This window comes from Hyla sarda, chromosome 1 (genome assembly GCF_029499605.1).
Source record: "Hyla sarda isolate aHylSar1 chromosome 1, aHylSar1.hap1, whole genome shotgun sequence".
Taxonomy (NCBI): Eukaryota; Metazoa; Chordata; class Amphibia; order Anura; family Hylidae; genus Hyla; species Hyla sarda.
In genome coordinates this window covers 420,623,856-420,636,841 of record NC_079189.1, presented here as the reverse complement: position 1 = coordinate 420,636,841, position 12,986 = coordinate 420,623,856, and the positions used below count along the sequence as shown (strand labels likewise).

Genomic DNA, 12,986 nt, shown 5'->3' with positions numbered 1-12,986 from the left:
GTGGTATCACAAGTGACTATCTGTAATGTAAGCTGCTGTGGTATCACAAGTGACTATCTGTAATGTAAGCTGCTGTGGTATCACAAGTGACTATCTGTAATGTAAGCTGCTGTGGTATCACATGTGTAATATAACAAGTGTGTTTCTCTTATGTAAGTTACTATGAACTCATAAAGACTTAGTCACATCTGCATTTGGAGATCCCCAGAATCCATTGTTGGGTTTCTGACACCAGGCAGAAACATGATGGACCCCATTTAAAGCCAGTAGGACCTGTTGGAACCAGTTGGTGTCCATTGTACAACATTCTCATTCAGCTCCGTTTTATGGCTCCGAACAGAGTCTATGAAGGAACTCTCCAAACTGAGCAGAACGCTGATATGCACTTAGCCCTACAGTATTTCAGTCAGGACAGTTCTTCTGTCATCAGAAAGGTGTTTAGATCGAGTGTTTTTCAGTCCAGAAAAGTCAGGGACGATTGTGGACATACTGTCCAATGGGTAATATCAAGAAGCCCATATACTATTCTTGCACAGGATCCCTCTATGTTGTTTTCCCCAAACCTGGTGTCTTTGTATTTAGCAGGGGAGCATTTGGGCCACCACAAACACGAAACTCTTGTTTGAGGCCTCACTAAATATACCCTCATAGGCATCAAAAGACTGAGGAACAGGGTTCTTGCTTTAAGTGATAAATGATGATCCCAGTGGCCAAAGCTACACTCCGTAGTTGCCATATGGTGGCCCCATTAACACTGAATTGCTGAGGTATTCTCCCCTAAAAACAATGGCTCTGTAATACATCATCGGATGGAGCATGCCCCAAATATGTTTCTGTCAAACTCCTGGAGAAATAAAAGTACTCTGGGATTATTCCCATGTAATTGGAATCACACAGAGATACAGGAAGGAACCATAGAGCAGAGGTTCTGCAGAGCCATAAACAAGCCATCTGCACGAGGGCTTATGAGCCTTGTAATACGTAACTAGATTCAATATGCTGAATTTGTATTACTACTTAGGAATAACAAGACCTATTCATTTCTATACAAACTACTTTTCCTTTACAATTTTAAAGTTTTAAAGGGAATCTGTGAGCTGCAGATCAGTCAGGCTAAGTTTCTACTTGGTTTTTTGTCCTGCGTTTTTTAGTTTGAAAAAAACGCAAGAAAAAAATGCCTGAAAAATGCCAGTACAATTTCCTGCTTCTGGCGTTTTTTCATTTGTGTGGAAATTGCATTTTTGGCCCCTTTGGTGTTTTTTTTTGTTGGGTACCAAAAAAAAAAAAATGTTTAGGTAGTACTACTACTCCCAGCATGGAACAGATTGTTCCGTGATGGGAATAGTAGTACCTGTACTAATAGACATCTCGCCCGATGCGATTATCCATACTATAGCAGAGATGTGGAGCGGCTCTATACAGCGCTCGTATCTCTGCACTATACTCTGGCCAGTGATGTGAATAGAACATCACTCATTCATATAGAGTGGGGATTGGCCGGATGGTTGCAGCCAATCACAGCTCTCAGCGGGAAATATGAATGAATGATGTTCTATTCATATCACTGGCCGGAGTACATATCAGAGATGCGAGCACTATATAGAGCCACTCTACATCTCTGCAATAGAAAGGACGATCGCAGAGGGTGTCAGGAGTGATACCCACTAGGATCTTTCCTTAACTGCAGGTACTACTACTCCCATCATGGAGCACGCTCTGCTCCATGTTGGGAGTTATAGTACCTGCAGTTAAGGAAAGATCACAGTGGATGTCACTCCTGACACCAGCTGTGATCCTCATGTATAATGTATAGATGTGGGCGTCCGCTCTTCTATGGTCCCCTGCACTGACGTATATATATACACCTATTCCTATTTCCCACAGTGAGCTGTGATTGGCTGTAACCATCTGGCCAATCACAGCTCTCAAATATGAATAGGTGTATATATACGTCAGTGCAGGGGACCATAGAAGAGCGGCCGGCCGCATTTATACATTATACTGGAGGATCACAATGGAACCCGGGGCGATCTGTCAATAAGTACAGGTACTACTACTCCCATCATGTAACAGTGTGTGTTCCATGCTGGGAGTAGTAGTACCACCTAAAAAATAAAGAATAAAAAGTGAAAAACACACACACACTACATTTTTCTTATTGTCGGTTATATTTTTAGTTCCCTGCCCACCCACATAGATTGATCCCTATTTAAAAATTAATAAAAATGTTGTTATAAAAAAGATAAATTTCGTTAAATAGAATTTTTTCCATCACTACTGTATCTTTTTTATTATTATAATTTTTTTAATGGTACCCTACGAAATTGTGTTACAAATTTTGGGGGGTATTTTCTGCTTTTACCCTTTTTAAAAATGTAAAATTTTGGGGAAAACAAGCATTTTAGGTAAAAAAAAAATTTGTATGCCATGTGTTTTTTTTTTTTTTTTTTGCTGTCCTGGCACCATAGGGGCTTCCTAAATGCGGTATGCCCCCAGAGCAAAATTTGATTCCAAAAAGCCAAATGTGACTACTCCTCTTCCGAGACCTGTAGTGCGCCAGCAGAGCACTTTTCACCCCCATATGGGGGTGTTTTCTGAATCAGGAGAAATTGGGCTTCAAATTTTGGGGGGTATTTTCTGCTACTACCCTTTTTAAAAATGTAAAATTTTTGGGAAAACACACATTTTAGGTCAAATTTTTATTTTTATTTTTTTACATTTGCAAAAGTCATGAAACACCTGTGGGGTATTAAGGCTCACTTTATCCCATGTTACATTCTCCGAGGGGTCTAGTTTCCAAAATGTTATGCCATGTGGTTTTTTTTTTTTTTTTTTTTTGCTGTTTTGACACCCTAGGGGCTTCCTAAAGGTAACATGCCCCCCAAAAACCATTTCAGAAAAATGTTCTCTCAAAAATCCCCTTGTCGCTCCTTCCCTTCTGAGCCCTCTCCTTCGCCCGGGGAACACTTTACATAGACATATGAGGTATGTGCTTACTCGAGAGAAATTGGGATACAAATACAAGTAAAAATGTTCTCCTTTTACCACTTGCAAAAATTGGGTCTACAAGAACATGTGAGTGTAAAAAATTAAGATTTTGAATTTTCTCCTTCACTTTGCTGCTATTCCTGTGAAACACCTAAAGGGTTAAAACACTGACTGAATGTCATTTTGAATACTTTGGGGGGTGTAGTTTTTATAATGGGGTCATTTGTGGGGTATTTCTAATATGAAGACCCTTCAAATCCACTTCAAAACTGAACTGGTCCCTGAAAAATATTGAGTTTGAAAATTTTGTGAAAAATTGGAAAATTGCTGCTGAACTTTGAAGCCCTCTAGTGTCTTCCAAAAGTAAAAACTCATCAATATTATGATGCAAACATAAAGTAGACATATTGTATATGTGAATAAAAAAAATGTATTCGTAATATCCATTTTCCTTACAAGCAGAGAGCTTCAAAGTTAGAAAAATGCAAAATTTTCAAATTTTTCATCAAATTTTGGGATTTTTCCCCAAGAAAGGATGCAAGTTACCACAAAAATTTACTACTATGTTAAAGTAGAATATGTCACGAAAAAACAATCTTGGAATCAGAATGATAAGTAAAAGCATCCCAGAGTTATTAATGTTTAAAGTGACAGTGGTCAGATGTGCAAAAAACGCTCTGGTCCTTAAGGCCAAAATGGGCTTGGTCCTTAAAGGGTTAAGCTGGTGTATGTTTTTGTAACTTTAGGTGCTGCAAGTTGTCCCTAAAGACATATGTGAGTAGGGCACACTCCCTTTATGCAAAGCCAAGGCCTCTTACAGCCCTCTTCCCCTTGCAGCACAAATCCTTTAAGTGCACACGTTTCTTCACATAAATCAATATTTTTGAGCAAAAATTGCAATTTCTGAGCAAAAAACAGGTGACTTGTAAGGATTTGCATCTCTGACTGCGCTATGGCTAGAATTCCATTGAGGTTTTTCATGTAAAAACACCAATAAAAACACCCATTTTGCTGCACAGCGTTTTTTCTGTGAAAAATTGCCGTGGCCAGATGTTAGCTGCAAGTCAATAGTGAAATGCTAAATGCCAGATACACTTAGCCTTTTTTAATTTTGGCATTTTTTTTTTATCCTTTTGCCGTTTTTCAGCTCTTTTGGGCTCAGAGAATGCCGTTTTTTTTCTTTCTCATAAATAAGGGGACAGGGAGCAAGGGAGGTAAGTGAACCTCGTCTTCTGTATAAACTATATACAGCTACCATAAATAGCTGTATTTCCTGTATACAGCCCAAAGGGGCTATAGGAGCAGGGAGTCCTGTCAGTATAGTAACAGGATTCCCGACTCCTGTATAGTATACACGGGTACACTATGCCCCACTGTATATTATAGGGCCTGGGGAGGTGAGTATTGATGCTATACATCTCTCCTCATCTCCTTACACTCTGTATCCGACCCACAGAGTGGTACCTGAAGGCAGTGAGAAAACTGCCACAGGGTACAAAGGTTTCCACACACCAGGGAAAATGCCAGAAAAAATGCCAGAAAAACTGACAAAACGCAGGAAAAAGCTGTGGCAGTTTTACTGGCAGTTTTTCCTGGTGGGAAAAAACCTCAGTGGAATACTAGCCTAAATTGTGTATTTTTCTAGACACTTTCCCAAAGTGTCTAATGAGTGAGAAGTGTCTCAAAACACATAATAAAATTGGTATATAGCAAATTTTTTGTCTGAAGTCTGAATTTTGGAACTATCTGCTTAAAGATCTCCCCCCTTTTTTTTTTACAGGGTATAACAAACTGCCGTTTATACTGCATTTTATTTAATTTCAACTCTTCCATCGATTAAAAATTAAAAAAAATTAAAAAAAACTTAAGAAGAATGTGTCATTACATTACATTACATATTGTTTAAATCAGGTTTTCAAGCATTTTGGAGATGTTTTTTCAAATTTTCCATATTTTTTTTCTATATTGTATATTGAAATCTTGCAGTTTCTATTCTGGCCACTAGGCCTAAAACTAAGCGGAGACGTTCTGTTCTGTACAGATCATTTCCCAGTAATGCCCTTCTTTACAGAACAGACAAGGAGTTCAATGAAAGGGGACACCAGTAGAGAGGTACACACAATAGCTTTTGCTCAGAGACCAGCCTCCCCCTCCCAGTAAAATGACCTCTAAAAAGGTCACAGAGAATTCCCAGTAATGTCTGCAATTTATCTGAATGGGACATTGTAGTCTATGTCATGGGTCCTGCTGTAAAGCATATCACTAAATGCTGTTAAAAAAAAAAAAAAGCACAGGCTAGATGGCAGCACCCATAAAATGAAAATAAAAAAATTGCAATCAGAAAATAGAAACAGATTAGGTTTAAAAAAACATGTTTCAGTATCTTGATCTAATTATACAATAAATCTAGATGACACATATATTTTAAATGTGATTGGTTGATATGGCCAACTCCAGTATTGGGTGTAAGGAGAATTTTTTTTATTATGTACTGTAACAAAAATCTTTTTTTCAAAAGAACTCAATCAAAATGAAAATTAGTCGCTAATAGCTAAAATTATACAGAGGAGTATACCCTAATAGGATTAGACATTTTATGAATTGTATCACTTTCTACCCTAATAAGACTGGACACTATAATTAGATATGTTTAGATTTCTGTTGGTGTTTATGCCACTGGGCTTTTTTTTTTCTTTTGTAATATACATATATCAGAACACAGATTTACTAATGTTTAGATAATTTTTTATGAAGGAAATAAAAATTAATCTTGACATAATTTACATCAACATATGCTGTTTAAATTAATTCTATTCAATGCCTTGTTCCCTTCACGTCAATTGTGCAAGAACTAGGACAGCTTACACAGCTCTAAATTGTGGAACCTGAAGATAGACCCATAGCTTATCTCTCTACATCTTGATAAGTATGCTTAGAGTAGGTTGGGTAATTTTGTTTAATTGTAGGGTATACTTTCATTATTAGTATAGAGAGCAAAGCCAGGTTAGGCCAAGATGAAGGAGCCATGAATAGGGTGAGGGAAACTGAGGTAAGAAAGGGTAAACATGAGTAAAGGAGGTAATACTTACCTACGTAAGAGAATGGGTCCTCCTTGTTAGGATATACCAACAGGTGGGGGGTCATCCTTCAAGCAGAGAAGATAATTGCCCATCCGCCCATCTCATCTTGTTAATTTTAGATTCTACAGTACTATACTTGAACAAGGTTTGTATTGTATGTCACAGCAGGGCGCGTAGGACAAAAGGGTCATTTGAAACGGTAGTTTATTGCATAAATGGTAGCCAAGGGATGTACAGGTCTTGGGTCCATTTATCCAGAATATTGGGTGGGGGTAAAAAAGTGTATAGGAAATCCTTTAGGATAATTTTACATATTTTTATATTTATTTGAAAATGGTAAATTCCTGCGCTAACAGTTCCTGTATATCCCCATAGGTGATCTCAATAGACAACTATAGTTGTGCATTCCCCCACCTTATCTTGCATCCTTATATCATGTATTCTTTTTGTGCAAGCACCAAGATAAAGACAGTCCGGTGTACAGCATATAAAATGTCTGTACAATACATGCACTGAAATATTCTCAAATATTGGTCAAACAGACAAGAGAAGGCGCCTATGGCAAAAATGAGGGAAGGTTGCAAGAAGAGCAATACTGTATATTCTGTAAAACAATGTACCATTTGTATATAGTTACCAAAATAAAGTTTTAGAACAAAAAGCTTTTATCAAATCCATTAGTATGTAAACATTATAAGTACATACCTACTGCTTTCATAGTGAACAGACATGCAGAATAAATTGCGGTGGCATGGTTTCATACACCATTTTACTTGTAAGACTACATAGGGAAGCCCCCACTAGTAACACCCAGTTGTCAATTTATTCATACATTTCTTAGAGGATGAACAGGAGTGAACATAGGGATGCGCCAATACTGTATATTTTTGAGATTGCATGTATTTACTAAAACTAACATGACAGCGAGCAGCTGCCATCTTTGAGTTTTCCAGTTTTAGCACATAAAACTTATGAATTATAACATGAAAAAGTATTCAACTTTCAAGCATCCTCTTAATTCAAGACTGCAAATAAAGTCTGGAAACCCACATAGTATTGATATACAAAGTATATTAAAGGGGTATTCCAGGCAAAACCTTTTTTTATATATCAACTGGCTCCGGAAAGTTAAACAGATTTGTAAATTAATTCTATTAAAAAATCTTAATCCTTCCAATAGTTATTAGCTTCTGAAGTTGAGTTGTTGTTTTCTGTCTAACTGCTCAATGATGACTCAAATCCCGGGATCTGTGCATGATGGGAAAATTCCCCCATAGGAACTGCCCAGCTCCCGGGATGTGACATCATCACAGAGCAGTTAGACAGAAAACTTCAGAAGCTAATAACTATTGGAAGGATTAAGATTTTTTAATAGAAGTAATTTACAAATCTGTTTAACTTTCTGGAGCCAGTTGACATATATATAAAAAAGTTTTTGCCTGGAATATCCCTTTAACGACGCAGGAAGTATATTTACGTCCTTATCCGGCTCCCGCGATATGAAGCGGGGTCGCGCTGCGACCCCGCATCACATCGCGTCGGTCCCAGCGCTCATCAACGTCCGGGACCCGCGGCTAATACCACACATCGCCAATCGCGGCGATGTTTGGTATTAACCCTTTAGAAGCTGACCGCCGCTTCTAAAGCGAAAGTGGAAGTATCCCGACTTGTCAGTCGGGCTGTTCGGGACTGCCGCAGTGAAATCGCGGTGGCCCGAACAGCTTGCAGGACACCGGGAGGGCCCTTACTTCCTCGGTGTCCGATCAACGAATGACTGCTCCGTGCCTGAGATCCAGGCAGGAGCAGTCAAGCGCCGATAACACTGATCACAGGCGTGTTAATACACGCCAGTGATCTGTGTAAGAGATCAGTGTGTGCAGTGTTATAGGTCCCTATGGGACCTATAACACTGCAAAAAAAAGTAAAAAAAAAGTGTTAATAAAGATCATTTAACCCCTTCCCTAATAAAAGTTTGAATCACCCCCCTTTTCCCATAAAAAAAATAAAACAGTGTAAATAAAAATAAACATATGTGGTATCGCCGCGTGCGTAAATGTCCGAACTATAAAAATATATCATTAATTAAACCTCACGGTCAATGGCGTACGCGCAAAAAAATTCCAAAATCCCAAAAAGCGTATTTTGGTCACTTTTTATACAATTAAAAAATGAATAAAAAGTGATCAAAAAGTCCGATCAAAACAAAAATGGTACCGTTAAAAACTTCAGATCACGACGCAATAAATGAGCCTTCACACCGCCCTGTACGTGGAAAAATAAAAAAGTTATAGGGGTCAGAAGAGGACATTTTTAAACGTATAAATTTTCCTGCATGTAGTTATGATTTTTTCCAGAAGTACGACAAAATCAAACCTATATAAGTAGGGTATCATTTTAATCATATGGACCTACAGAATAAAGATAAGGTGTCATTTTTACCGAAATATGCACTGCGTAGAAACAGAAGCCCCCAAAAGTTACAAAATGGCGTTTTTTCTTCGATTTTGTCGCACAATTATTATTTTTCCTGTTTCGTCGTTTATTTTTGGGTAAAATGACTAATGTCACTGCAAAGTAGAATTGGTGACGCAAAAAATAAGCCATAATATGGATTTTTAGGTGGAAAATTTAAAGGGTTATGATTTTTAAAGGTAAGGAGGAAAAAAACGAAAGTGCAAAAACGGAAAAACCCTGAGTCCTTAAGGGGTTAAGGTTGCATTAACACCACAGAATTTCTGCTGCAGAAATTCAAATTCTGGACTCCGCCAAAACAAACTGTGCAGACTGCACTGCCATCATTGTTGATGGCACATGTCCATACTGTCCTATTGCCAATGGATTTTGGCAGCGTCCATTAGCCAGATACTCTGTTGTGTGAATATACCCTAAGGGTTTCAAAGAATTATATTTTAGAATGTTCTGAAAACAAAATACCATTTTATCACTACAATTAATAGACTAGTTCTGTGTCTTTCATACTGCTACCACATATTTATGATACATGCCAGAATTATACATTTTCTTAATCTTTAAAAAAAAAAACATTTATAAAACATACAATACTCTCCACAATACTCTTACAAATTGTTTAAAAAAAAAAAAACATCAGTCAGAGAGTCCTAAATATCAGACTCTGAATAAATAATCTTTATTTGGTTCTCTTACTTGCGCTGTCTTTTTTCCAGCTCATGGTTCCGGATCTGTTGGTTTTCCATTAAAACTCTAGTGTCCTCAAGGTCAGAGGTCAAGTGCTTGCACTTCCTGTTTGCTTGCTGGGCTGCTCGCCTAGCATTTTCGTAAGCACTTTGTAAATCAATCAGCTGTGGAACCAAAGAATAAAGGTAAATAATACTAGCAATTTTAGTTCACAATTTATGCTTTGGTGCACATATTTGTAAAGCAGAAATTGTTGTTTAATGGACATAAAACCCCCAAGCTACCGTATTATTATTTTTTATGCCATCTGTGATGAAAACAAGAAGAAAAACCTCCTTTATATGTCAGTCAGTAGCCAAACAAATGATTATGGAAATGGATACATTTTACTCATTTCAAACCTACTGGGGGTTTTCAATAGGGTATTGTCAGAGCAATCCATAAATTGTTCAAATCGGCCATGCTTTCTATGTCACTCTGCATAAAGAAATTTTATGAATTCTACAAAATAACCTGTGCAATATAAATGCTGCAAAACATTAAAGGTACAGAAAATCAAACGATTACAATGATCGTTAAATAAATGTACTGTTTAACTATTCCATACAATGTGATCAGTGTGCGGAAATATACCTAGAGGAAATTTGGCATAAACCAGCATTTCCAAGTTATGATTCTCGGTGGGCACTAACATAAGTGTAGACAGAGCCTTACTTACCATGTTCCATTTATAAAACTGATGTGTTCTTGTATGGCAGACAGACATTTGGGTACCCCCACATGGGCAAAGATGTCATTGCTACTTATGGTCAACTTAAGAATAGGTACTTTTTAGTAGGGGTTCTGCGAATATACTAGTTTTTTAAAATTGTTTTCTTTTAATTGCAATTTTATCTAGTGTCAGGATCCCAATTATTGGGAATTAATGGGATCCCAATCAATGATTGTGCAGTGTCCCACTGCGTGATCCTATGGGTAATGTGAATTGGTTGGCGGACATATATCTGTTATTTTCCTAATGTATATTAATAATATTCCGCTGTTATGCCTTGTTTTATGCTATTCTTGTGCATTTGTGCTGGTTTACTTTGTTATGCACATTGATACCGGCTGTGAGTGACGGAGCCCATTCACTTACACTGCCTCATAGATGAACATTTGGATCATTCTATTTGGTGGTAAGGAGATACAATTTTAGATTAGTCCATTCAGTGCAACCTCTCTATGTAAAAAAATGTTGGATTGCATCAGATCTCTATGCTGAAACCCACTGCAAATGTGAGTAACAGCCAGCTGCCCAGCCCTGTCCAGTAGCCTGCTCTTCACTCCCCAGCTGTCAATCGAAGCTAACTTTTCACTGCATTAGTCTATGGATTGAATGAGTTGGATTGGATGGTCAGCCAGTTATTAAATAGCACTGCCGCACCATTTAGCTATCTACTGATAATGATTGCAACAGGTCGTAGGACTGACACCTGGTAAAATCTAAACTTTTGACATGTCTGGACAAAATGTCTACAGTTTGTATAAATTATATTAATGCTTTAAGAGATTGGCCACATTATGCAGCCCTAAACTAGAGAGGGCCATTGTTCTTGAAGGGAAACTGACAACTGGTTCACCCACACTAAACCCAATACACAAGGTTATAGTGCAGGTGAAACAAGATAAGATAAGGGATAACTCACCTGGATCTGCGGTCTGTTTCCAGGGATAGCCGACTTTGTGCAATGGAGGTGGGACTTTGGATAAGGGCAGTGATGCTGGGTAGGCCTTCATTGCGCAAAGCCGGCAATTAACATATTAGCAATGCTGGCTAATAATGGATCTATCACCGCAGCAGGATCACAGATCTAGGTAAATTATACCTAATTTTAATCCAGTTCCCAGCACTATAACCACATGTATTGGGTCTAGTGCAGGTGAACTGGCTGCCAGTTTTTCTTTAAGCTTTGTACCCTGTGAAGTAAGGATTCTACATCCCAGTGAACAACTTCCTAGTCCAATCTGAGAAATTAAGAGAGGAGAGAATATATAACGAGACAGAGTCAAGAGTCTGTGGGGAGAAGTTGTATAGGAACCCTGTTGCATACTAGAATCTTTCAGGGTTCTAGGCTGCTGAGCTATAGATTTTCCAAAGGACCGGCAGCCTGCAATGGGCATTACAGCTCAATGCAATGAAAACTATGTTTATTTATGCAATAGTGTGCACCCCTCAGAGAAGAATTAGTGGACAATTGTATTATTTAAAGGGCTAGGGTGGAGACTATATTTGGGTTACCACACACTACCCAGCACTCACCTGCAACTATTATCAGACCAGAATCTATTTAGGGAGTATCCTGTAAAAATCTATACATCTACACCTGATGTACAGCCCACTTTACTGAATGATAGCACATTTTATGGTAATACCTAAAAAATCCTCATGCCAGTATGTCAGCAATTGCCCCTATTGCACCTTCTACTTAGCTTCCTGTGTCTGGTATCTTGCACCTACAGCACCAAGAGGCACCCCAACTTCCATCAGCCAGCACACAATAAAGGGGCATGCCCTGAGGAACCCGCTTCCCCACAACATCCATTGCAGACCTTCAAAGGCTGTGTGAGAGAGTTCACATGGGCCTGCTGTACTATTCACACCACCAGTGATAAGTACCACTGTGACATCTCACCTGTAGAATTACAAGTCCCAGAAGTCTTTCCGGGTCACCAGACATGAAAGTAGGTGTTAAAATTATTTTCAGAAGATTTGGCCAGTTTTGCAAATGTTATAGTAGCTATATTGGCTGTTCCAAAAACTAATGACAAACTCCTAATTTAGCAGCATATTTTATTACAAAGTCAGATTTACTATCTAAAAAGCTGAGAGACCTTGCTGGCGGACCAACCTATTTACTAATTTATTCACGCTACTTTGTGAGGAAATAGCACGCTCACATCTTGTACAGCAACGGGTCACACAACGATGGAGCTTGAAGACTGTAATCATTATAAAGTTGCATTAAATAAGCACAATGCTGAGTTAATGAGGCTTGTAAGTAGACAATAAGCATCTGAAACTAAAAGAGATGATTCCTTTCCCAAATTCTAGGAAAACAGTTGATTTTAGTTTTTAATTATATTTTAATGTACTGAGATCATTCTTTTTCTTTTGGGCAGAATGACCTCACTTAAAATGTGCTGCTGCTCCGAATAACTAGAAAGCCTGATATCTTCAAGTAATCCTGGAACAAATTAAAGGGGAACTCCGGTGGAAAGAAAAAGTTTTCAAATCAACTGTTGCCAGAAAGTTAAACAGATTTGTAAATGATTTCTATTTAAAAATCTTAACCCTTGAAGTACTTATCAGCTGCTGTATGCTTTAGATATACTACAGAGAAATGTGTAAAGTTCTTTCCAGTCCGACCACAGTGCTCTCTGCTGACACCTCTGTCCGTGTCAGGAACTATCCGGAGCAGGAAAGGTTTTCTATGGGGATTTTCTTCTAATCTGGACAGTTCCTGACATGCACAGAGGGGTCAGCAGAGAGCACTGTTGTCAGACTGTAAAGAACTTCACAATTTTCCCAGTAGTATACAGCAGCTGAGAAGTACTGGAAGGGTTCAGATTTTGAAATAGAAGTAATTTACAAATCTGTTTAACTTTCTGGCACCAGTTGATTCGAAAATGTTTGTTTTCCACTTGTCTCCACGGGGTTCCCCTTTAAATATATTTTAACTCAGCGTATGTTTTTTTTTCATTTAACCCTTAAAGGACTCC

At 38.2% G+C, this 12,986-nt stretch overlaps 1 protein-coding gene across 1 annotated transcript in view; it reads right to left on the bottom strand.

The window, feature by feature from the left end:
- MYO18B (myosin XVIIIB) overlaps nucleotides 1-12,986 on the bottom strand; it is a 602,318-nt gene that overhangs the window by 277,055 nt on the left and 312,277 nt on the right. The window contains exon 31 of the mRNA XM_056518071.1: nucleotides 9,234-9,388. Coding sequence (XP_056374046.1) covers nucleotides 9,234-9,388 — 155 coding nt within the window. The remainder of the gene's footprint in view (nucleotides 1-9,233; nucleotides 9,389-12,986) is intronic.